Consider the following 27,555-nt stretch of genomic DNA (forward strand, 5'->3'; position numbering starts at 1 on the left):
CACTGGATGAAAAACTCCGTACACCTTTCTGCTCCTGACTTGTTCTGTCCCCCCAGCCAGGGACGAATCTAGGGGGGGGGGGGCAAGCGGGTATCTTGCCCCAGGCACAGTTTGTTGAATTCTTAAAAAGGCGGCAAAATGAATGGCAGTTTAGGCGCCAAGACCTGACCTTTAGGCGCCAAACCCTGACCTTGCTCCAGGCACAACTTGGTCTTGATCCGTCCCTGTCCCCAGCCTCTAAACCACTCTCTCCCTCACTTCCTCCTTCCTCTCACTCCCTCCTCATCTGGAAATTTCTTGAACTGAATATTGTCTAAAACAGTGCACTCCATCCGGTGGTGAATAAACAGTACTACAAGATTACAATATAAATGGTAACACAAGCTTATTTAAATAGAAAAACAAAAGTTTGCTTTCTTAAAGAGAATCTGTATTGTTAAAATCGCACAAAAGTAAACATACCAGTGCGTTAGGGGACATCTCCTATTACCCTCTGTCACAATTTCGCCGCTCCTCGCCGCATTAAAAGTGGTTAAAAACAGTTTTAAAAAGTTTGTTTATAAACAAACAAAATGGCCACCAAAACAGGAAGTAGGTTGATGTACAGTATGTCCACACATAGAAAATACATCCATACACAAGCAGGCTGTATACACCCTTCCTTTTGAATCTCAAGAGATCATTTGTGTGTTTCTTTTCCCCCTGCAGCTATCTTCCACTGAAGTGTCAGGCTTTTTCTTTCTGCAGAGTGCAGACAGCTCTGCCTGTATATAATTCCTCAGTATGTGAAAGCCCAGCCAGCTCAGAGGAGGATTTATCCAGCTTGTAAAAGATAATAGAGCAGAGAGAACCTGCCATAATCTTAATAACACACAGGCAGTGTGCAGAGAGGCGCCTAGAGGGGGAGTTGCATCACAGAACCACAACACTGAAGAACTTGGCAGCCTTCCAGACACAGGCTGACAAGTCTGACAAGAGAGAGATAAGTTGATTTATTACAGAGATGGTGATAGTAGAACGTGCTGCAGTAAGCCAGAACACCTTAGAATAGCTTTTGGAACTTGTAGGATGATAAAAAACAGGATGCAATTTTTGTTAAGGAGTCTCTTTAAAACAGAAAGAATTTACGATAATTCAGGTTGGAGTGAGCTTGAGATGTCTCCCAGTGCAACACTGCTGAATATATGCAAATTAACCATTGTACCCTTAGAAGCTAAACACACCTCCAGAACCGCTGGAATGCAATGATGTGTCAGCTTGTTAATTTGTACAGAGCCATAATAATCCAACATGCATACAGACTGTTTCGGATTGTTTGATCCTCATCAGTGCATGGCATGGATTAATGTGGCTCTATGCAGTAGGGCTTGTAACACCGAGAGGCACAGACTAACCAGCAAGCTCATGGTGACCCAGAACTCATTGGAGTGTGTAAGGGACTACAATGGTCCCTTTAAATTATTTAAATTATTTAAATAGCAAACATTGTGGGTGCTATACTTATATAGTGTTTATTTACCATTTCGACCATTTTGTCTTAATGTATTTGATGAGAGTTGAATAGAACTGCCATATCCCAAATTCTGTGGAAATTTAAGATCTTCGAGATTAACATCTGTGCTGAGTCTTGCAACTTCAAGTTCTGTTGATAAAACAGAAAGATACATGAAACAGTGCAGACTGGATTTTTGAGAGAGCATAAGGTGTATATCAAGTAACTTTAATCACACATGGGGGGTTGATTGCAAAGCTTACTTATTTTTTCCCTTAGCTGTAAGGAAAGCTAATGCACAAGTTAAACAAATAAAGAGAGATAATTTGTGAGATAAACAGATAAGGGGCCATATGCAATTCACTTTTAATCCTGAGTTTTGTCCAAGGTGATATTTTTATAAACACTGGGACTGCAAAAAGGTTAAAAAGCCCTTCCTAAACATTACTTGTACCTAAAAAGTAACTTTTATTCTATTTTATTCTATTTATTTATTTTATTTTATTGTAGAGTAAAATGCGGCCCATACAACCACCACCAACATACAATGCAGGGGGTGAACATCAAATAATCACAACACATGGACTATATGGACTGTACACACACTTTGACACTATATATATGTGCAATGGCGTACTTTATACAGTGCTGCCCAATGCCCATAATTATTCATACCCCTTGCAAATTTTTAACTTAATGTTACTTTTATTCAACCAGCAAGTAATTGACAGGAAATGACATAGATGTCTCCCAAAAGATAATAAGACAATGTACAAGAAGCATTATTGTGCAAAAAAAAAAAAAATACACAGCTCTTATTTACATTTGAGCAAAAAGTGTCCAGTCCAAAATTATTCATAGCCTTCACAAACTGTCACAGTCTGTGGGAATGTCCAAAGTTATATACCATTCTAAATAGTCCAAACTGTTCTAAAGCATCCTAATTACCCTGATTAATTGGGAACAGCTGCTTTAATCAACTAAACTTGTGGAAAACAGAAGCTCTCTGCAGTTGGTTTGTGGAAAGTCATGTCTAATGCTGGGTACACACGATTTGTTTTTCCGCTCGATAGATGGATACGATAGATAATTCCCGACATGTCCAATATTCCTTCTGATCGATTCTGCCCTCGATTTCTCATAGAAGTGAATGGAAAAAAGCTACGAAAAATGAGTGGAAGATAAGAGAGTCGAGCGCAAAATCGAGTGCAGAATCGAGCGGGAAAAATGAATAACGTATCGTGTGTACCCAGCATAAGACAAAGGAGCTCAGCGAGGACCTGCGGCTGTGCATTGTGGCTGCTCAAAAGTCAGGAAAAGGCCATTTCTAAATGTTTTCAAGTTCCGCTGGCTACAGTGCAAAGTATTATTCAAAAATACAAGATGTTCAGCACTGTGGAAAATCTCAGGGGATGTGGTTGGAAGCCAAAAGTGACACCTGTGCTGGCCAGGAGGATAGCGAGAGAGGTGAAAAAGAATCCAAGAATCACCACCAATGCCATCTGGGCTCTGCTGGTGGCAATGTCTCAAGGCAGACAATCCCATGGACACTGCACACTGCTGGGTTTCGCAGATGCAGACCAAGGAGGATGCCACTTCTCCAGATAAGGCATACAAAAGCTCGCTTGGCCTTTGCAAATGCTCCTCTGGACAAAGAAGAGGACTTCTGGTCTTATGTGTTATGGTCAGATGAAACAAAAATTGAATTGTTTCATCACAATGATGTTTCCTTCATTTGGTGTAAAAAAGGAGAAGCTTTCAACTCAAAGAACACCATCCCCACTGTCAAACAGGGTGGTGGAAACCTAATGCTTTGGGGTATTTTTCAGCTAATGGACCAGGGAACCTAATCACAGTAAACAGCACCATTAAAAAAAACAAGAAAGGAGAATTCTCAATGACAACATTAGGCAGTCTGCAGAGATACTTGGCCTTGGCCACCAGTGGAAATTTCAGCATGACAATGACCCAAAATACACAGCAAAAGTGAAGAAATGGTTAGCAGACAACAACATTAACATTTTGGAGTGGCCTAGCCAGAGTCCTGACTTGAATCCAACTGAGAATCTGTGGAGGGAGCTAAAGATCAGGGTGATGGCAAGAATACCCTCCAACCTGAAAGATTCGGAGCTCATTGCTAAAGATGAATGGGCAAAAATTCCTGTGGAGACATGCAAAAAGCTGGTCTGCAATTATAGAAAGCATTTGATTGCTGTAATAGCCAATAAAGGCATTTTTTGTTGATTATTGAGAAGGTATGAATAATTTTGGACTGGACACTTTGTGCTCAAATGTAATAAAAGCTGAGATTTTTTTTTCCACAATACTGCCTTTTGCACATGGTCTTATTATCTTTTGGGAGACACCTATTTAATTTCCCTTCAAAAAATTACCGTATATACTCGCATACAAGCCGAATTTTTGACCCCCAAAAAGGGGGCCAAAAGTTGGGGGGTCGGCTTGTATGTGAGTCGTGGGTGGTGGTCTGCGCCCCCCGCCCGCTCGCTCGCTCCCTCCCTCCCTCCGCGGCCGCCGCTGCTGCTAAATTACCTGCTTCAGCGGCCGCTTCCTAATCCGGGTTCCCCTCTTCATCCTGCGGACTCCGTAACTGTATCACAGCAGCGCGCCCGGCGCTGCTGCTGTGACGATGCAGGGGGCAGGAAAGAGCGGTTCCCCTGGTAACGGCGCATCGCCGTTACCAGGGGAACCGCTCTTTCCTGACCCCTGCATCGTCACAGCAGCAGCGCCGGGCGCGCTGCTGTGATACAGTTACGGAGTCCGCAGGATGAAGAGGGGAACCCGGAGTAGGAAGCGGCCGCTGCCTAAAGCAGGTAATAGCAGCAGCAGCGGCCGCGGAGGGAGGGAGGGAGTGTGCGGGGCAGGGCACTACACTACACTGGGCACTATACTAGCTATACTGAGCACTATACTAGCTAAACTGGGGCACTATACTAGCTATACTGAGCACTATACTAGCTAAACTGGGGCACTATACTAGCTATACTGAGCACTATACTAGCTAAACTGGGGCACTATACTAGCTATACTGAGCACTATACTAGCTATACTGAGCACTTTACTAGCTATACTGAGCACTATACTAGCTAAACTGGGGCACTATACTAGCTATACTGAGCACTATACTAGCTAAACTGGGGCACTATACTAGCTATACTGAGCACTATACTAGCTATACTGAGCACTATACTAGCTAAACTGGGGCACTATACTAGCTATACTGAGCACTATACTAGCTATACTGAGCACTTTACTAGCTATACTGAGCACTATACTAGCTAAACTGGGGTACTATACTAGCTATACTGAGCACTATACTAGCTATACTGAGCACTATACTAGCTAAACTGGGGCACTATACTAGCTATACTGAGCACTATACTAGCTAAACCGGGGCACTATACTAGCTATACTGAGCACTATACTAGCTAAACTGGGGCACTATACTAGCTATACTGAGCACTATACTAGCTAAACTGGGGCACTATACTAGCTATACTGAGCACTATACTAGCTAAACTGGGGCACTATACTAGCTATACTGAGCACTATACTAGCTATACTGAGCACTATACTAGCTAAACTGGGGCACTATACTAGCTATACTGAGCACTATACTAGCTATACTGAGCACTATACTAGCTAAACTGGGGCACTATACTAGCTATATAGAGCCCTATACTAGCTAAACTGAGCACTATACTAGCTATACTGGGCACTATACTAGCTATACTGGGGCACTACCTACCCATACTGGGCACTTTACTAGCTATACTGGGACACACTAGGGGAATAAGGCGGCCAGCATTTCCTACCCCCGGCTTATATGGGGGTCAATCATTTCCCCCTGTTTTTTCAGGTAAAAGTTGGGGGGTCGGCTTATATGCGGGTCGGCTTATATGCGAGTATATACGGTACTTGCTGGTTGAATAAAAGGAACTTTAAAGTGAACCTCCGGACTAAAAATCTACTCAGCAGAACTGAAAAGGCTTGGTGTTTCTTTAACAGTTTCACAGTATCAGAACTTTGTTTTTCTTACCAAAGCATCATTTTTAGCTGCATTTTTATCTAAGCCCAACCCATCAAAGAAAAAAAGCCGGGGCTTTTTTTCCCTTTTGCTGTGCAGAGCATGATGGGATTTTCTATGTTGTTATTCACGTTGCCTAGCAACTGGGAGAGGGGCTCAGGACACAGGACAGTTGGAACTGTGCCTCATGCTCCCTGTCACCTCCTTTCAACCAAAAAGATGGCTGCCATCATGAAATCAAACATTTGCCTGTTCTTTTAAAACAGGGTGGGTAAGAGATTATATTACCTATCTATTTTAATTAACATAACTAATGTAACTTAATGACAGAATGTTTGTTTAGGCTGGAGTTCCTCTTTAAAGAGGAACTCCAGTGAAAATAATGTAGTAAAAAAAAGTGCTTCATTTTTTACCATAATTATGTATAAATGATTTAGTCAGTGTTTGCTCATTGTAAAATCTTTCCTCTCCCAGATTCACATTCTGACATGTGTTACATCTCACTTCATATTAGTCCATAATTCGATGGATATTGCGTAACCATTTGGGCCCAGCAGTCCACAACTCACAGTGCGCCAGGCGACCAGCGCAGCCCACCTTCTGAGACATTAATCGATCTCCTAGTCATCTCACAGCCGGAGGTATTGATTACATAGGCAAGGAAGGTGGCATTTCAAGGGAGTTTGATATCGATTGGTTCAGCGCATGCTGACGGAATGTAAAATGTTGGGTTTTATATGATATGCCAGATATATCATCCTGATTTAAAACTTCTTGGTATTACATGGTGACATTGTTACTGTGGGCAGGTTATGTAGCTGCTCCTAGCTGTTTTGGCTGTTAGAGACAGCTGTAAACAGCTAATTCCTGTCTGTGAACATTGTTACATTGTGGCAGTTTGCCCAGAGTACCTCGGTACTCAGAGCTTCTTGTGGGAGGGGTTTCAGCACAAAATCAGTCATACAGCGCCCCCTGATGGTTTGTTTGTGAAAATCATATTTCTCATGTAAAAGGGGGTATCAGCTACTGATTGGGATAAAGTTCAATTCTAGGTTGGAGTTTCTCTTTAAGTCAAAATTTGCTGAGGTATGAATAATTATGGGCAGCACTGTATATAACTGGTAGGGATGCCAACTGTCAAATCCTCTCAGGAGGCCATCCAAATGCCGTTATTCGTAACAAACATTGTTCATATAGTCCATATGAATAAAATGTACAAAATTAGTCTATAACCCAGTCAGAATGCACATCTCCAAGATAATGCAATGTAGCTGTGCAGCCAAAACATGGAGAGACATTAATAATTGTAGCACATTAGATAGCCACCTCCATACACACAAATCACCCCTCACAATTCAATATGTTTCAACTAAAAACATAATTTAGTCTTCATCAGGAAAAATAAAAAAGGTGCGGTGCTCAATAGTGCATTATCTTGTCTCTTAATTCCTTAAGTTACTTCCTCTGTAGTTAAGTTCCCTCCTCTTTAGTTACGTTACCTCCTCTGTAGTTATTTTCACACACAGTTAATTAACAGCCTGTCTTTAACTTAAGAATTCTGGAGTTATTTTAAGGACAGAAGAGTTAACTTTAGGTTTGCCTGAGGTACAATGTTTCCTGAATACTACATGCCTAATCACCATGGTGATAACGCTAGAAACTTTATTAAAGACAGGGGATAAGCTTAGTGAATTGAGGTCATGGTCTGTTATGATGTGCAGGTCTGTCTTAAACTCCCTGCAGCCTATGTGCAGTGCTGTAAGCACCACCACCCCCTCTACTCTCCCTATGCTAGTCATACTGAGATGCTCCCCCTATACCACGCCACACCCAGTGCATCACCTACACTAGTTTACAGCTTCTCAAATGGGAAACATGCAGTGCCCCCCCCCCCCCCGAAGGGTAGACTGCTGTTTAACGTTGTCTGGGACTAAAGCCCAACAAATCACCGCCTCTGCTCAGGTGACAGAAGAGGAGCAGTCATGCAGGTACCATCGCCCTCCCTAACAAGCTAGATGAACACTGTCTCATCAGCGGCAATAGCGAGTTCAGCAGCAATAGCCTAAACCTCTGCTTCGCAGAAACGTGGCTGCACTACAACATTCCAGACAATGCCCTTCACTTTCCTGGTTTCAGCCTCATCCAAGCAGACCATGACAACATCCTCTCCGGAAAAAAATAGAGCCAACCTTCACCAGGAGCTGACACAATTTCACCAGTGTTTTGCCTGCCGCATCAGGAACTTAAAGCTGAATATAACCCTGCATTTCAACTTTGCTCTAAAACATTATTTACAGTATATTATATGCAACCAGCATTTTTTTTTTTACTAGACCAGAATTGGAAGGGTTACACAGGGCTTTAAAGTTCCTGGAGATTTCTGCAGACGCATCCGAAGCTCAGATAGTTACATTGTGATGATCGCTGCTGCAGCAGCTGTTGCTGGAAGTAGTAGTGCTGCAGCTCAGGCAGTTCTGATCTATTTCCATGCAAGCTGCATAGCTTTGTCTGTCTTTCCCTGCTGTCAGCTTGTGACTGATTATCATTCACCTGTGTGGGAATCTGCATGTCTGCTCCCATTGGATGACCTCAGTATAAAGATCTGCTTCCTGCAGGGTTTCCTTGGGTTTTCATAGCTTCAGTTTAAGCTCGTCTTGCTGTCGCTTTAGCCCCCGATCGTGTTTCTTGTTATAAAGATACTTTGCTGGTCTTTGCATCATATATTGGTTCATTGCCAATATATATGCATACCAGCACGTTTATTATTTTCCTTGTATTCGTGTTACGTTGATACATCAGTGTCGCTGATATATACGTACACGAACTGTTTATTTCCTGTGTTCAGTTAGTCAGTTTTCCAGCACGTTTTGGTAGTTTGCGCGTACCGTGAGCACCCGTGCTGAGCTAGTTATCCTGTTCCTGGTCCTGTTTGTGGATTGCGTTCATCTCTGCGTAGAGATAACTAATCCTTCTGAATCCAGTTCTGTTACTGTTTGTGGATTGCGTTCATCTCTGCGAAGAGATAGCGAATCCTTCTGAGTCCTGTTCCCTGTATTACTCCAGTCCTAGTCAGCGTTCCTGCTTATGTCATATATCGGTTCATTGCCGATATATACATATGTTAGTCAGACGTTACAAATAGTTTCATTGATAGCTGTAATTGTAATACGCTAGGAAAACATACTTATTGTATATTTATCTGTGTTACGTTCATCTATCTCGATCCTGCTATTTCCTGACTATCCTGTCCTGTCTTTGTGAGGCACGCCATCGCCGCAACGCATTGGCTGCCTCATTCCAGTCTGTCTGGTTTTGGACGCTTGCTGTCGCTAAGTAGCCGCTAGCTAGCAAGCGTTCATTCTGTCTACCTGTCCTGATCTCCTCAGTTCTGGTTTATGCGCTCAGCGCTACTTTGCGCTGAGACGTTGTAACGAAAGCATTGTTTGTGGCTGTCAGATCTGCACCGGCTCTGTGCGCCACAATCTCCTATTGGAGTCAGTCCTCCCCTCCACTATACTAGGGATAGCCTGTTTCTTTGTGCTAGTGTGTGTACCTCCTCCACGTCAGCTCATGCGTTGGATGCTGACTGTGGAGAATACACCATCAAGCCTTACATTATGAAAACCCCATTACCAATCCCCATTGTGGGGGGGATTCCCAGAAAGTATGACACAGTTAATTATGGTTCCTGTTCCTTTAAGAAATTTGAAGAACTTAACCCTGAAACAGAAAATGAGTTTTTCTCTGAATGTGCCAGGTTCCTGGCCAATCCCGATCTCCAAGCAACTCCTGTTTCAACCTGGGCACTCCAGCTAGTTTATATTTTGTTTAAAGGGCAATTGCTTCAGTGGGCATGTGATGTTCTCAATCATTCCGATTTGAATGAGAGACCGCTGGAATTTCTAGCGTTTGTGATCCATAACTGGTTGCGCATAGATCCATTGCCTTTTCCTCTAAATGAACTCCTGGCAGCAGGCCAATCAGCTGCTCCTTCAATTGTTTGCAAAAATGATCAGCAAGCAGAGAGTGTTCCTGATAATTTTCCTGCAGCCTTGAATAAATCACCAAAAACAGCAGGGAAAACAGCAGGGTCTAAGGCAAAACGCAAACGTTCTAAGAAACGTGTCCGATCTGCAGAGTCGTTATCCTTAGCGACTGAGACCTATAATGAGATTCTGCCATTAACAGATAATGAAATGCAATTGTCTTTCAGGGGAGTTAAATGGACTTATGAAACTATTAATGAACTTTCATCACTGGCTAGGGAAAATAAATTTTTGTTTAAAAGAATTATCTGAGTATGATTATGAGGAGATATTACAGAGTATTGAACAAATCAACTTATTTGTGAAGCAAGGAAAGTTTGCATACACTACAGTTCAACACTTGCTACAGGTATTAGAGATTCTTAAGAATAAGGAATCTGCCAATCACCTGCTAATTAACCCAATATATGTCCCTGCCACAATCATATCTGCAAACTGTGATCTGCCTGTTAAGTATGCTTGGAATCCTCCATTTGAGAAAGGAGAGATGGAAGCTTTGGTCAATGAATGGAAGAATGATTCAAGTTCATTTTGTCAATTTTACAGTGCAAAAAGTGAATTAGTATTGAATGCATGCATTAAGTCTGCCTATAACCTAATAAAAACTGGTGTGTGTGGGTATGACTTTGTGGCTCCATTGATCGATGTGTGGAAAATGATTTTGGATCATTTTTATGCGATTCAATCAGTTGATACCAGGGAAGACACACTGTCAATTGGAGACTGTCCCACTTCTCCAGTTACTGAGTCCCTACCATGTCTTGTGAATGTTCCTGTAACTCCACCCTGTACCATGGATAACTCAGTGTTACTTCCCAGTAAAACAGAAGCCATTGATACTTTCTTAACTTTGCCCTGCACAAATTTCTCAGCAGAGAATCCAGAGGTCCTGCTGACTTCTGAGTCCAGCCTAGCCAGTACTCATGAGTCTTTGTTCAGTGAAACAGACACCAGAAAAATCTTGCCTGTCTCTGCAAACACTTCTGCAGAAATTACCCGTGTTAATAAAGTTCAACTCCTGTCTGATCCAGCAGATGCCAATAGATGCACTACATCAGTTTCCGAGTCCCAGCAATCCTGTCCAGAAACCTCAGAACCCCAGCATCTGAATTTTCCAATTTTACAATTGAATGGTGATTCAGATGCGCAAACATTGTGTCTTGATTTTCCTGTTTCTACACCTCGCTCTAGTTTCGTGAATAGCTCAGAGCATCTGCTCTGTGAACCTGAAATCGCAGAATTATTACCTTGTTCAGAAAATGTTCCAATAAATTTGCCCTGTACCATGAATTGTGCAGTAGATCTCTCCAATGAAACTCAGGTCACAGAATCATTATGCTGTCCAGCAGGTGCTTCCATGGTTTTGCCCTGCAATATGGACTGTTCAGTGATCCTGTCCAGTGAAGCTGTGGTCGCAGAGTCTTATGCTTCACCCAGTACTTTGGATATTTCAAACCCTCTAGCAGAAGAGTCTGAGGCACTGCTTACCTCAGTTGGTGTTGCAGTAATATTCACTTGTCTAGCAGCTGTTTTGGAATTACAGTCTGCTCTAATAAAACTTGGTGAATTTCTGCCCAGCAAAGCAGAAGCCATTGAAATATTGTCCTCGTCAGCAATTGTGTTAGATAGCTTGCCCTGTACACAGTCTGATTTAACCAATGTTGTTGAGTCCCTCTCCAGTGTTGTAACAGCCGAGGAACTCCAGCCCTGTCCTCTGAATGTTTCAGAAGTCTTGCCCTGTAACATGGATAATTCTGATTCTCTGGTCAAAATAATAGAAATCTCAGAATTTCAGTCCGGTCTGATGAGTGTTCCTGAAACCCAGCCCTGTATCCTGAAAGATTCTGGTTCTCTGGCCGCTGTGGCAGAGGTTCCAGAGTCCCCTTCCTGTCCAGGGAATTCCTCAGTTTTGCCTAGTCCAGTGGGGGCTGCTGCAATACTGACTTGTTCTGCAGCGCCTCATGAGCTCCAATCCAGTGTATTAAATGAGTCTCTGTCCAGTCCAGAGGTAGTTGTGGAGTCCCTATCTGGTTCAGTGCATACATCAGAAGATTTGTCCTGTCTTGTTAGTGCCCCTGAATCTGATTTGTTACTGACTTTGCTGGAATCAGCGACATCTAAGTCTGATCCAGCATTCTCGTGTAAAAGTCCAGTAGTTGCGAAGTTTAGTCATGATGATTTTTTTTTGGCCAGTCCTGGTTTTGGTCCTGTCTTGGCTGACCCTGAGGCTCACAGTTCCTTGACATGCCCAGAGGTTTCTCTTGTGCCGGTGTGCCCAGATGTTCTTTGTGTGCCAGAATGCCCAAGTGTGTCTAAGGTGTTAGAGTGCTCTGATGCTTCCTTAGTGGGAACACGTTCTGATGTTGCCAGTCTGCCTGCATGCCCAGAGATGGTTCTGGTCCCTGAAAGCCCTGATATTGATGTTTGTCCTTGTGGCCCTGACTCGGGAATTGCCCTAGGTTCCATAGGGGTTCTTGATAGTTCTCCATGTGAGCCTAAGGGGCATTCTGACCTATGGGGATCTCTTTGGAGCTTCAAGGTGTTCTGGGAGGTCTCTGAGAAAACTTGTCCTGGTGCCTTGGACTGGTTCAACAGTGGGTTTTGTGTTGGTAAAGACAGTACCGGTGGGCATTGTAAAGGCTTAGGCGTTTCTGAACGGTTCCTGGAAGGCGGTGGGTATCGCTCAGGGAATTTCGGAGGGCTTTCTTCTGGAAATCATGGTTCTGATGGGTGTCACATTGGGGCTTGTAGTACTGATGGGCATGGTTCTGTAGGTTCTGGTTCTGATGGGTCCAGTCTTGTGGGGACTGATTCTGGAATTCGGTCTTGCCGGGCTGTCCCGGTCATCATGAATTATCAGTCAGACTGTTTTGTTGGGAATTTCAGTTTTGAAAAGCGTCTGGAATCCGCTTTTAAGGGCGGGGGTACTGTGATGATCGCTGCTGCAGCAGCTGTTGCTGGAAGTAGTAGTGCTGCAGCTCAGGCAGTTCTGATCTATTTCCATGCAAGCTGCATAGCTTTGTCTGTCTTTCCCTGCTGTCAGCTTGTGACTGATTATCATTCACCTGTGTGGGAATCTGCATGTCTGCTCCCATTGGATGACCTCAGTATAAAGATCTGCTTCCTGCAGGGTTTCCTTGGGTTTTCATAGCTTCAGTTTAAGCTCGTCTTGCTGTCGCTTTAGCCCCCGAACGTGTTTCTTGTTATAAAGATACTTTGCTGGTCTTTGCATCATATATTGGTTCATTGCCAATATATATGCATACCAGCACGTTTATTATTTTCCTTGTATTCGTGTTACGTTGATACATCAGTGTTGCTGATATATACGTACACGAACTGTTTATTTCCTGTGTTCAGTTAGTCAGTTTTCCAGCACGTTTTGGTAGTTTGCGCGTACCGTGAGCACCCGTGCTGAGCTAGTTATCCTGTTCCTGGTCCTGTTTGTGGATTGCGTTCATCTCTGCGTAGAGATAACGAATCCTTATGAATCCAGTTCTGTTACTGTTTGTGGATTGCGTTCATCTCTGCGAAGAGATAGCGAATCCTTCTGAGTCCTGTTCCCTGTATTACTCCAGTCCTAGTCAGCGTTCCTGCTTATGTCATATATCGGTTCATTGCCGATATATACATATGTTAGTCAGACGTTACAAATAGTTTCATTGATAGCTGTAATTGTAATACGCTAGGAAAACATACTTATTGTATATTTATCTGTGTTACGTTCATCTATCTCGATCCTGCTATTTCCTGACTATCCTGTCCTGTCTTTGTGAGGCACGCCATCGCCGCAACGCATTGGCTGCCTCATTCCAGTCTGTCTGGTTTTGGACGCTTGCTGTCGCTAAGTAGCCGCTAGCTAGCAAGCGTTCATTCTGTCTACCTGTCCTGATCTCCTCAGTTCTGGTTTATGCGCTCAGCGCTACTTTGCGCTGAGACGTTATAACGAAAGCATTGTTTGTGGCTGTCAGATCTGCACCGGCTCTGTGCGCCACAATCTCCTATTGGAGTCAGTCCTCCCCTCCACTATACTAGGGATAGCCTGTTTCTTTGTGCTAGTGTGTGTACCTCCTCCACGTCAGCTCATGCGTTGCATGCTGACTGTGGAGAATACACCATCAAGCCTTACATACATTTTGTTTACATAAATGTATCTAAGTGTTGAATGTGACTCATCTATCTGACTGAGCTGGAGGACAGCCAAAGTGTGTAACATTCAACACTTAGATACATTTATGTAAACAAAATGTAACTATCTGAGCTTCGGATGCGTCTGCAGAAATCTCCAGGAACTTTAAAGCCCTGTGTAACCCTTCCAATGCTGGTCTAGTAAAAAAAAAAAAATGCTGGTTGCATATAATATACTGTAAATCATGTTTTAGAGCAAAGTTGAAATGCAGGGTTATATTCCGCTTTAAACAGTTCCGTGAGAAGCCCTAGGCTCATCCAACAATTCTCTCATCTACTTGATCCCCACTTACAGGAGACACCTCAAGTCAGCAAAACCAGTTCTCAAGTCCACCAAAGTGTGAGGCCAAGCTCCAACTTCAAGCCTGCCTTGACTGCACTGACTGGAAGGCCTTGGAAGCACCAAACCTGTATGTGTGGGTGAACAACGTTTCCTCATATATCAGCTTCTGCAAGGACTACTGTATACCAACCAAGTCCTTCAAAGTCTGTCCAAACAAACAACCGTGGTACTCCAACAAACTATGGCAACTAAGGAGAAGCAAGGAAGTCTGGCAACCAGGAGGACTACAAGACGGCAAGACGGTTAGCGACCCGTTCCAGTTCGGTATAGAGCAAACAGATTGACTGATGACGCCATCAACATCTGCCTGAAGATTACAAACAACCACCTGAAAAAATTGAACATGTATGTCAGGATCCTTCTACTGGACTTTAGCTGGGGCTTTAACATTATCTTCCCCTGCATGCTTCAAAACAATCTTGTAGCACTGAATGTCCATCCCACCCTTCGCCTATGGATCACAGGCTTCCAGACCAACCGGTCCCAAGTCGCCCACAAGACTGTGTCCTGTCTTTGATTCTGTTCTCCCTCTGAACAAACAACTGCAGATCCACTGCAAACTCTGTAAAAGTCATCAAATTTGCTAACGACATCACCATCGTTGGCCTTATAACAAACAATAATGAGTAGGACTACTGACAGGAAGTTGACAGAATATGCCAGTGGTGTAGGGAGGTACAGGCTAGTCCTCAACACAGCCAAAACCGTTGAGTTGATAATAGATTTCAGGAAGCATGCCCCCCATCCCACCACCAATCTACATTGATGGCACTTAGGTCAAAAGAGTGGCCAGTGTGGGCCTTCTGACCACAACCATTTCCAATGACCTGAGCTGGAAGGCAAACACTACCTTGACCCAGAGGAAAGCACAGCAGAGACTTTTCTTCCTACACCAACAGAAGAAATTCAGCAGGAGCACTACTGAGTCTGTGCTCTGTCCATCCATCCTAGTCTGGTACGCTGGCTCCTCCACCAGAGACAGATACAAACTTCAGAGGATTATCAGATCAGCGGAGAGAATCCTCAGAAGACCCCTCCCCTCACTCGACCTCCTCCTCACTGCCAGACTGTGCTCCAGAGCACTGAGGATCGCCAATGACCCCTCATACCATGGTCACTGCTTCTTCAGTTAGCTCCCATCAGGCTGTAGGTTTTAGGCCATCTCCAACAGGAAACATCAAGGCATAGGATCTCCCTTTTCCCTCTCTTTGTCAACTTCTTGAACTCTCTTCAGGCCCTCCTAACTCCATCACCCCCCCCCCCCTGCCCAAGGCTGCAGATGTCAAATCGATAGACTGTCTAGTGTGTAACACTGTTTATACTTGCCCCTGGGAGCATTGTTTTATTAATATTTTATGTTTTTAGATTTTTTTGTCAGAAGTTGATCATTCAATAAATTTGCATTTTGAACATATTCTTTGAGGAATTTTGCTTCTATTTGTGTACATTTTGGCAACTTTTTTTTGTACTTGGTTTTCTTTTCAAGCCTATATGTACTATGATTTTGGTGTATAGACTACCTATTGCTTGATTGAGTTAATCTAATATAAACCCATCTGTCACCTGACTTGAGTGAAGTGACATTCAGTTCCTCACTGGCAGGGTATTTATTTTTGCTATTTTAATATTGTGTAGTAAAAAAAAATGACAGGCGGAGGCAGGCCACACTGCAGGGGTTGTAGGGGTCATGCTGCTGTGATATCGTGTGGCCCTAGAATATTGCCCAGTTCTCAGAGGGCACATTACCTGTATTTACAAAATGCTGATGACGTAGTTGACTGGCTTACACAGCACACCCCATCTTCTACCGCTTCTGCTCGGAACTTGTCTGCACCATCCTCATCCTGCTCTGATATGGGCACCCCACAATGTACCACTTGCCCCACAACTAGTGTTGGGCGAACAGTGTTCGCCACTGTTCGGGTTCTGCAGAACATCACCCTGTTCGGGTGATGTTCGAGTTTGGCCGAACACCTGACGGTGCTCGGCCAAACCGTTCGGTCACATGGCCGAACTAAGAGCGCATGGCCGAACGTTCAGCTAGCGCTGTGATTGGCCGAACGGGTCACGTGGTTCGGGCCCGAACGCGCTCTGATTGGCCGAACGGTCACGTGGTTCGGGTAAATAAATACCCGAACCACGTCATATCTCCTCCATTTGTCTGTGGGTTTAGCTTTGGGTAGGCAGGCAGGGTAGTTCGCTCTCCAGCCACGCTAGCCAGGGTCCCCCCCAGTCATTGTGTGTCGCTGCTGGGAACAGTAGTACACCGCTCGCTCAGCCACACTATATATAGCATTGTTTACTGCCACTGTGTACCTCGCTCAGCCACGCTATATATAGCATTGTGTTTTCTGACACTCTGTGTACACGGCTTAGCCTGGCTATATAGCATTGTGTGTACTGCCACTGTGCACCTCGCTCAGCCACGCTATATATAGCATTGTGTTTTCTGACACTCTGTGTACACGGCTTAGCCTGACTATATAGCATTGTGTGTACTGCCACTGTGTACCTCGCTCAGCCACGCTATATATAGCATTGTGTTTACTGCCACTCTGTGTACACGGCTCAGCCAGACTATATAGCATTGTGTGTACTGCCACTGTGCACCTCGCTCAGCCACGCTATATATAGCATTGTGTTTTCTGACACTCTGTGTACACGGCTTAGCCTGACTATATAGCATTGTGTGTACTGCCACTGTGCACCTCGCTCAGCCACGCTATATATAGCATTGTGTTTACTGCCACTCTGTGTACACCGCTCAGCCAGACTATATACCATTGTTTACTGACACTCTGTGTACACCGCTCAGCCAGACTATATACCATTGTTTACTGACACTCTGTGTACACGGCTCAGCCTGACTATATAGCATTGTGTGTACTGCCACTGTGTACCTCGCTCAGCCACGCTATATATAGCATTGTTTACTGACACTCTGTGTACACGGCTCAGCCAGACTATATAGCATTGTGTGTACTTCCACTCTGTGTACACCGCTCAGCCAGACTATATAGCATTGTGTGTACTGCCACTGTGTACCTCGCTCAGCCACGCTATATATAGCATTGTTTACTGACACTCTGTGTACACGGCTCAGCCAGACTATATAGCATTGTGTGTACTGCCACTCTGTGTACACGGCTCAGCCAGACTATATAGCATTGTGTGTACTGCCACTCTGTGTACACCGCTCAGCCAGACTATATAGCATTGTGTGTACTGCCACTCTGTGTACACGGCTCAGCCAGACTATATAGCATTGTGTGTACTGCCACTCTGTGTACACCGCTCAGCCAGACTATATAGCATTGTGTGTACTGCCACTCTGTGTACACGGCTCAGCCAGACTATATAGCATTGTGTGTACTGCCACTCTGTGTACACCGCTCAGCCAGACTATATAGCATTGCGTACTCTGCCAGTCAGTGTGTATATTGCTGGGATCAGTAATACTCCACTCACCGCCAACCACTATATGAGCTCACCATGAGTTCCTCAGAGACCTCCGCTGTGAGCAGCACTCCCAACAACAGCAACAGCCAACGCCCCACGCAAGCTATAACATCCACCCCAGCAGCCAGTGGTCAGCAGCAGCCCTCTCCGGAGGAGAATGTTGTGTCCATCGGCCCGTCGCCAGAACGATTAATGAGGGCTGCCATTGAGGAGATGATGGGGCCTGATGTGGAGGAGGAGGTCGGGCTCAGGCCAGCATCCCAAGTTAATGTTGAGGACGATGAGGGGTCTGTGTCTGGGGATGTTGGGGTGGCAGAGGTGGTGGGTGGGTAAGACTCAGGAGAAGAGTTGTATGATGAGGATGATGATCGGGACCATCTGTATGTGCCTCAGAGTCCGACCCCGGAAAACATGTTGTATCGTGTGTTTAGGTACTAAAATCTGCGTTCCCACTTCCCAGTACTGCCCGCAGTGCCCGGGTCCACGGATCCATATAATTTTTTGGGCAGCACTATCAAACTGTGGTACTATGAGTGAGTTGCCATGGTCCTTCTGTGCTGCCTGTCACACTCACCGTCTGTCTGCAGATGGATTGTTCAACACAGCTACGCCATCTGACATGTAGTCCTGGACCTTGACCATCTTCTCTAGGCGATTGGTGTTGGAGGACGTGGAACTGCCCGATTGCTGTTCTGTGGGCTGCTGCATGGGTGTCAGAAAATGTTCCCACTCCAAGGACACTGCCAATACCATTCCCTTTTGGGCACTAGCAGCAGCTTGTGTTCTTTGCTGCCCTCCTGGTCCTCCTGGGTTTGCTGAAGTCAGTCTGTCGGCGTACAACTGGCTAGAGAAGGAGGAGGATGTCAATCTCCTCTCTAAAGTCTCCATCCTCAAGGGCCTGCTGGAATTGTTCCATTTTTGACCTGTCTGACACTTTCTTCAATCAGTTTTTTAACATTGTGTTTGTATAAACTGGGTATAAACCCAGTAATTGGTGTTGTCCAGATTCCAGAATAATGAATAATAATGAATAGTGAATAATGCGCGGGCCGCGTTCAATGCAGTCTAGCATGAATTGAGCCATGTGTGCCAGAGAGTCCTGCCAGACTCCTCTATCTTCATGTTCTTGTAAGCGTTGTGATTGTTGTGATGCACCATATTCGTCACCAGCATCACTTTCTTCCTCTTCTGCTGTCCTTTCCCGCTAAATTGTGGAAGTCCAACGTGCACCGCTCTGTCCCTCGGCAGTGGGGGCATCCAATTCCTGCTCCAACTCCAGCTGTTCCTCGTCCTGTTCTTTGTCATAGCTGGGACCAGCGTTTCCTGAGGCAGGTTGCCTGATGTTGGTATCATCACGCTGATCGTTTTCATCTTCAGAATCCCCCACTTGCATCATGCCATCGGTTTCCATCTTCAACATTGATTTCTTCAGTAAACACAGCAGTGGTATTGTAATGCTGACTGTAGAGTTGTCACTGCTCAGTCACGCAACGTGGATTGCTCAAAATTTTGGAGGACTTGGCAGAGATCCAACATGGTGGCCCAATCAGATCCACAGAAGCTTGGTAGCTACTAGCTGCTGGAATGCGCCTCGGCACTGCGCAAAAGCGTGCTAGCATGTGCAGCGTAGAATTCCAGCGCGTAGGCAGGGACATCACCCAGCGAGCGATGGTGCGCTAGATTGAAGCGCTCCTGCATCTCTTGGTGAGTCCTTCAGAAGCGGTACTCGACTTTTAACAATGTTTTTTTTTTTTTCCTTCAACAGAAGATCTGCCACGTTGGAGTGAGGAGGACGCCGCCGACCCCGACACCAAGCTGAACCCCGGCGAACTCCAAGCAGAGGATCTTCAGGAACCCTCAAGGCTTTGAGCAAGCTGAGGAGGATCAGCAGTCCCGACGAGACCTCTCCTCATATGCGACTGAGTGCAGTGGAGCTCCCCAGAACAACCTCTCAGTTGTCACTTTGTCACTGGTCACTTTGTCACTTTGTCATTTTGTCACTTTGTCAGTTGTCACTTTGTCACTGGTCACTTTGTCACTTGTCACTTTGTCATTTTGTCACTTGTCACTTTGTCACTTGTCACTTCTCACTTTGTCACTTGTCACTTTGTCATTTTGTCACTTGTCACTTTGTCACTTGTCACTTTGTCACTTGTCACTTTGTCATTTTGTCACTTTGTCACTTGTCACTTTGTCATTTTGTCACTTTGTCATTTTGTCACTTTGTCACTTTGTCACTGGTCACTTTGTCACTTGTCACTTGGTCACTTGTCCAGATGATCTCGGTACACCTCCTGAGATTCAAATTCCTGCACACATTGCTCTGGGATTTGGGTGTGATGAATGATGCATCTAACTTGCCACCGGAGGCAATTAAGGCCTTCAAAACATTGAAAGCAGCTTTCTGTTCCGCCCCCATTTTGCGTCATGTTGAGTTGTTGACGTCATGTTCATCCTCGGCCTCGCCTTGCATTTCAGTGCGAGGTGCATTTTCCACAGAAAAAGGTTGTGAATCCGGGCACAACATTTGTGGCTGTTCCATTGACCTTTCACAGGTAGAAGATTGTGGGGGTGGGAATAGCTCCTCCGAATAGCCCATTGTGTCCTGAAAACTACTCATTGCATTGCTTTGCGCACACATTTTTTTGTCCTCATGCAAGGCCTGAGTTGCACCTGAAAGCGTGGCCTTCTCCTCCTGCGCCTCCTCCTGTTCCATCACGTCTGCTGCTGCTGGGTTAGCGTTGACGCCCGGTCCCTGTTTATTGAACCTCTTATCTTTATTACATTTATGACTGCATGGCGGTAAAAAGCATGCTATCCGCACGCTTCTTGTCCTCATGCAAGGCCTGGGTTGTTGTGTCTCAAAAAGCATGGCCTTCTCCTCCTGCGCCTGCTCCTGTTCCATCACGTGTGCTGCTGCTGCTGGGTTACCGTTACCGGTCCCTTTTCCTGGAACCTCTTCTCTGTATTACATTTATGACTGCATGGCGACAAAAAGCATGTTACCTGTGCAAAGAAACATGACATTTTCCACATTTAAAAGACAGTTTTTCCTTTGAAACTTTACAATCAATTTTCTCAAAAACTATAAGCTCTTTTTCAAAAAAAAAATTTCCTCTTGCAAGGCCTGAGTTGCACCTGAAAGCGTGGCCTTCTCCTCCTGCGCCTCCTCCTGTTCCATCACGTCTGCTGCTGCTGGGTTAGCGTTGACGCCCGGTCCCTGTTTATTGAACCTCTTATCTTTATTACATTTATGACTGCATGGCGGTAAAAAGCATGCTATCCGCACGCTTCTTGTCCTCATGCAAGGCCTGGGTTGTTGTGTCTCAAAAAGCATGGCCTTCTCCTCCTGCGCCTGCTCCTGTTCCATCACATGTGCTGCTGCTGCTGGGTTACCGTTACCGGTCCCTTTTCCTGGAACCTCTTCTCTGTATTACATTTATGACTGCATGGCGACAAAAAGCATGTTACCTGTGCAAAGAAACATGACATTTTCCACATTTAAAAGACAGTTTTTCCTTTGAAACTTTACAATCAATTTTCTCAAAAACTATAAGCTCTTTTTCAAAAAAAAATTTTCCTCTTGTACCCACTCCCAAGGTGCACATACCCTGCTAATTTGGGGTATGTAGCATGTAAGGAAGCTTTACAAAGCACGAAAGTTCGGGTCCCCATTGACTTCCATTATGTTCGGAGTTCGGCGCGAACACCCGAACATCGCGGCGATGTTCGGCGAACGTTCGCGAACCCGAACATCTAGGTGTTCGCCCAACACTACCCACAACCCCTGGACATCTAAGACCTGTTAGTGCTCAATCTCACGTGGATGAACGGCCATGTAACTAGTTAGCATGGAGGAGTTCAGAATAAGCAAAACAAAAAACACACACATAAAAATAGCAAAAAAAATTGTGTAGTTATGCATAGTCCGCAGGGGTGATTTCAATGTCTAGGGCCAATATGTTACCCACAACGGTCGCCATAGGTTAGGTCACACACCAACGCTTCTCAAAAGAACTATGTGAGAAATTTGCTTGCTACTTTTATGACAAAGTGTCCTCTATGTGGTCTCTCATTCAGTCCACAGCACCTAAGATGTATTCAACACATGTTAAAGAGACTCCGTAACAAAAATTGCATCCTGTTTTTTATCATCCTACAAGTTCCAAAAGCTATTCTAATGTGTTCTGGCTTACTACAACACTTTCTGCTATCATAGTCTCTGTAATAAATCAATCTATCTTTCCCCTGTCAGACTTGTCAGCCAGTGTCTGGAATGCTGCCAAGTTCTTCAGTGTTGTGGTTCTGCTATGAACTCCCCCTTTCAGGCTCCTCTCTGCACACTGCCTGTGTGATATTTAGATTAGTGCAGCTTCTCTCTGCTCTCGTATCTTTTACAAGCTGGATAAAGTGTCCTCTGAGCTGGCTGGGCTTTCACATACTGAGGAAATTCAGACAAGGGCAAAGCTGTTTGCAGGAAGAAAAGAGCAGCCTGAAACTTCAGTGCATGAGAGCAGAAGGGGGAAAGAAACACACAAATGATCTCTTGAGATTCAAAAGGAAGGGTGTATAAAGCCTGCTTGTGTATGGATGTATTTTGTATGTGTGGACATACTGTACATCAACCTACTTCCTGTTTTGGTGGCCATTTTGTTTGTTTATAAACAAACTTTTTAAAACTGTTTTTAACCACTTTTAATGCAGCGGGGAGCGACGAAATTGTGACAGAGGGGAATAGGAGATGTCCCCTAACGCACTGGTATGTTTACTTTTGTGCGATTTTAACAATACAGATTCTCTTTAAAGGCTGCAAGAACAACTTAACACTATGGACTGACTTCAAAGGCATTAGTGAGGAAGAAATCTCAAATATCCTCCATTACCTCTGCCAGACAACCTGCGACCTGGATCCTGTACCAACTAAGCACATGCTGAAATGCCCTGACCTGCTTGGGACAGCTTTTCACAAAATAGTCAATTGCTCTCTGCAAGCAGGGAGGTTTCCTACCTCTCTAAAAGAAGGAATCATCAAGCCCCTTCTTAAAAAAACCTTCCATGGATGTAGATGCAATGAGCAGTTACTGACCTGTCTCGAACCTCCCCTTCTTATGTAAAGTTAAGAAAAGGCTGTTTATCTGCAACTTGAAGCCAGATTATCAGCAAACAACATCCTGAACCCTCTACAATCTGTCTTTAAAAAGCACCACAACTGTGAAACAGCCCTCGTCCAAGTCTGTAACAATCTGCTCATGGCAAGGAACAGAGGGGAATGTTCCTTCCTAATTCTGTTGGATCTCTCAGCAGCTTTTGATACAGTTGACCATGAAATCTTGCTCAACAGACTGCAGGAGTACTGTGGCATCAGTGGCTCAGTCCTCCAGTGGTTCAGATCATTCTTGACTGACAAAACACAGAGGGTATCCCTAGGACCTGTCATGTCCAACCCCGCACCTCTAAAATTTGGAGTGCCATAAGGATCAATCCTATCCCCTCTGCTATTTGCAATCTACAGTATGTGCTACCACTACAATTATCCAACAACATGGCCTGATGTACCACTGCTATGCCAATGACATGCAGCTATACCTGTCCTTCTAACCTGGTGGATCAGACCCTACTCCAAAAATAAATTCTTGCTTAGCTGAGCTACAGGCGTGGATGAATGACAACTGGTTGAAACTGAATGCTGACAAAACTGAGGTCCTTGTTGACCAAAGCCAGTGTTTAGAGAGACAGATAGTTCCTGGAACTCAACAGGCATAGTCATTATGAAAAACCACAAGGTGGGAGCATAGGACTGTGAAAGTAAATACTAGGGATACAATAGTAGACAGACCCTGCTTCAAATTCAAAAATGGAAAGACTTTATTCAAAATTGTTAACAACACGGTATCGACACTAAGTGCCACTTTAAAATCATAAAACACTCACTGCAGTTGTTAATAGCGCAGCCGGCTGAGCTCACACTAACAGCAAACTTCACTCAGCAAGCACACCTGGGATCCCACCATACTTATGCTTAGCAATGGACACTGATAGCTAGAGGTAGCAATATAAGCGCAAAAAAAATCCCACAGATAGCTCTCAGCGACAGCACAAAGGTCTCAGCAGAAAGAGAGGCTTCACATAGGTCTGCAGTGTTAAGTGCATCAGCACATGCAGTTAGTATAAACAAGTTGCCTCACTGAGGCTCTCACCACTCAGTAGACCAGTAAAACGACTGTCGTTTGTCCAGCTGCTATAAGGGAATGAATTGCATCAATAATGGCGCTGTAACAGGACGCCGTGGCCACAGGGCTCCGGTCCTTTTCTCCTTTTTCCCCCTTGGAATCCCTCGCCTGAGGTGGCGGGGGTCACGGGCGTGATGGATGCGGGGACTCCCACGGGACGGTGGGCTGTGGAGTGCCAGCTGATCGGGCCACGGAGTACCAGCTGATCAGCTATGTGCTTGGTTGGCTGGCTGCAGGGGCTTTACTGCTGTCAGGCGGCAGATCGTGAGCCAGCCACCTGCAGCACCATCACCGGCACACAGCCTGGGGAGCCTTGCCGGGGAGCCGGCCGCGGGAACACCAGGAAACACACGGGCCTGTTGGCGGGTGGCCAGGAAATCGGGCGCTCAGCTGGTTGCGCCCACGTGTTCTGGCTGCGTGGATTTCTGGATCTGCCCTCCACTGTCTGGTCTGCTCTCATTGCTGCAGAGGGAACCGGGCCATGCTGCCCGATACAGCCTATGGGACCCGGCCACTCCACTGTCCACGGGAGGATCCGGATCTCTCTCCACCGCTGCCCGGATTACGGCCAACAGCCTACATTAAGCCCACCCACGTGGTCCCCCGGGCCTGTAGCCGGATTACCACCATCATTTCTGCCTCCGGAGGTTTCCAGCCCACCCACCTTTCTGCACACGCAGAGCCGGACCATAGAGCTGCACACAGGGGGTTATCGGCCCAGCTCCTCCTGCCTGGGCCACTGAGGTTGGTGCTGCTGCTCCTCTGGATCTACCCTCAGGCCTACAGCTGTTGCCCAAGCCGCTCACTGTTGCATTGGTCACTCCCATCATAGGGCCATAGCATAACATCTATGTGGATGCCACCCACGTGGCTGCGATCATAGGCCCAGGAGCTGATTCACCTTGATGCAGGCACCTCAATCTCCAGCCGACATGCTCTGCCTGCCCTTTGCTCCCTGCTGCCTGGGAACCTGATTTTGTCTCTGCTGTGTCCCCTAGTGAGCCAGACCACCATCCATATCCAGGCCCTCCACAGAGGAACTTTGCTGAGGCCATCCTGGTCCCCCGGACCCTGCTCCAACAGCCTGGTGCTGCCACCTTCCACCTGCAATCCTAGAGGGGGTCTTATCTTTTTTTTTTTTTCTCACTGCTTTCTTCATTGTCTTCATTCTTCACTGCTGCTGTGCACCTATCTTGCTGTACTTCTTCTCTCTCCTTTCCTCTCCTCTTCCTCAGGACAGACTTGGGGGGCATCTGATTCAAATTATCGCTGGAGAAGCGTTTGAGTGCCATGTACGGCAGCGGATGTCCCTCCCTGGTCTTTTCTCCTGGGTCCTTTTCCTGGGTCCATTCTTACGGATCCCTCTAGCTATGCTTTAACTCTACTCTCTACTCTATGCCTTGTATATGCATTGTAACTACTGTATGTATCTAATATATGTATATGTATGCACTGCGTATATACTGTATCTACTGTACCTATGTATGCTTACTGTACCACCACCGTCCCTGTTTGTGCCAAAAACAATTCCGGGTACAACTCACATTGTACTTGGCGAAATAAAATGATTCTGATTCAATAAATAGCATCCTCCACTGCAATCAGTTCACATGCCCAGGACAGTGGTGGAAGTCCCTCTGATGTCCCTGGGGAGACGTGTGCACACGTGTTCAGCCAGCTCTGGATGTACTTAGCCAGGTAGCCCCTCTTGTGTATCGCCTCCCGGATAGGTCAGCCGGCGCCAGGCTCCTCCGTAGGCTTCAGGCAGGGTTAATGGCCAGGCAGCGCTTGGTAAGCAGTGAGGACGCCTTCACCAGCAGTGAAGGCGTCCTCACTGCTTACCAAGCGCTGCCTGGTGAAGGCGTCCTCACTGCTTACCAAGCGCTGCCTGGCCATTAACCCTGTATGAAGCCTACGGAGGAGCCTGGCGCCGGCTGACCTATCCGGAAGGAGATACACAAGAGGGGCTACCTGGCTAAGTACATCCAGAGCTGGCTGAACACGTGTGCACACGTCTCCCCAGAGACATCAGAGGGACTTCCACCACTGTCCTGGGCATGTGAACTGATTGCAGTGGAGGATGCTATTTATTGATGCAATTCATTCCCTTATAGCAGCTGGACAAATAACAGTTGTTTTACTGGTCTACTGAGTGGTGAGAGCCTCAGTGAGGCAGCTTGTTTATAGTAACTGCATGTGCTGATGCACTTAACACTGCAGACCTATGTGAATCCTCTCTTTCTGCTGAGACCTTTGTGCTGTCGGGGAGAGCTATCTGTGGGATTTTTTTTGCGCTTATATTGCTACCTCTAGCTATCAGTGTCCATTGCTAAGCATAAGTATGGTGGGATCCCAGGTGTGCTTGCTGAGTGAAGTTTGCTGTTAGTGTGAGCCCAGCCGGCTGCGCTATTAACAACTGCAGTGAGTGTTTTATGATTTTAACCACTTAAGCCCGAAGGGTTGAAATTTTTTTACATCCGAGCAACTTTCACCCCCCATTCATTTGCCAATAACTTTATCACTACTCATCACAATTAATCGATCTATATCTTGTTTTTTCCGCCACCAATTAGGCTTTCTGTGGGTGGTATATTTTGCTAAGAGCCACTTTACTGTAAATGCATTTTAACAGGAAGAGTAAGAAAAAAATGGAAAAAATTCATTATTTCTCAGTTTTCAGCCATTATAGTTTTAAAATAATACATGCCTCCATAATTAAAACTCACGTATTGTATTTGCCCATATGCCCCGGGTATTTCACCGTTAAAATTATGTCCCTATCACAATGTATGGCGACAATATTTTATTTGGAAATAAAGATGCATTTTTTCCGTTTTGCGTCCATCACTGTTTAGAAGCCCATAATTTATTAAATCATGTTGATATACTCCTTTGACATGCATATTTAAAAAGTTCAGACCCTTAGGTAACTATTTATGTTTTTTTTTTTATTATTATTGTAATTTTTTTTTTTTTTATTTAAACTTGTAGGTGGGTATTTTTTGGTGTGGGAGGTAAACAGGGTTTTTTTTTTAATATATTTATATGTTTATCTTTAAAACTTTTTTTTTAGGTGTAATTTGCTATTTGGCCACAAGATGGCCAGAATCAAAAAGTCCTGGGAGCGATCGATCTCGCTCCCAGGCAGAAGAAAGGAGACCAGAGCTCAGAAAAGCCGCAGCGTCTGAAGAGACGCTGTCGGCTTTTCTCCGGGGGGGTCCGATCAGCGAAAGGGATTTATAATCCCTTTCACTGATCGGTGGGCTAGCGGCCAGCAGCGGGGGCGCACACGGGGGGGCCCGCGGGAGCGTGCGCGACCCGCGGGAGTGCGCGCAGCCCAACTGGACGAGAAATCTCGTCCAGTTGGGTTTAAGTTGTTAAAGTGGCACTTAGTGTCGATACAGTGTTGTTTACAATTTTGAATAAAGTCAAAGCCAGTGTTTGGCATCAAAACAGCTCTATTCTAAATCAACACCAATCAGGATTGGTAATTCAGACATAAAAAGCTATGACCTCATGCGCAGCCTTGGTGTGCTTATGGATGGGAAATTGAGCTTCAGAAACCAATTCTCAGCTGTAGTAAACTTTTCCTACTTTCATTTGAATAACATTTCAAAAATTAAACATCTCATTCCCCAGAGGATCTTCCAACCCTAGTTCACATCATCATATCACGCCTAGACTACTGCAATGCCCTCTATCCAGGCCTCCCAAGCAAGGACATGTAGCACCTAAAATTAGTACAGAACGCT

The 27,555-nt window shown here is 45.3% G+C and overlaps 1 protein-coding gene across 9 annotated transcripts in view; it reads right to left on the minus strand.

The window, feature by feature from the left end:
• ADGRL3 (adhesion G protein-coupled receptor L3) overlaps positions 1-27,555 on the minus strand; it is a 2,975,920-nt gene that overhangs the window by 1,358,036 nt on the left and 1,590,329 nt on the right. For all 9 annotated transcript variants that reach the window (XM_068233819.1, XM_068233821.1, XM_068233820.1 and 6 more), the window contains one exon: positions 1,520-1,642. In XM_068233819.1, the coding sequence (XP_068089920.1) occupies positions 1,520-1,642 (123 nt within the window). The remainder of the gene's footprint in view (positions 1-1,519; positions 1,643-27,555) is intronic.

The sequence above is a fragment of the Hyperolius riggenbachi genome, chromosome 1, assembly GCF_040937935.1.
Source record: "Hyperolius riggenbachi isolate aHypRig1 chromosome 1, aHypRig1.pri, whole genome shotgun sequence".
NCBI classification, from domain to species: Eukaryota; Metazoa; Chordata; class Amphibia; order Anura; family Hyperoliidae; genus Hyperolius; species Hyperolius riggenbachi.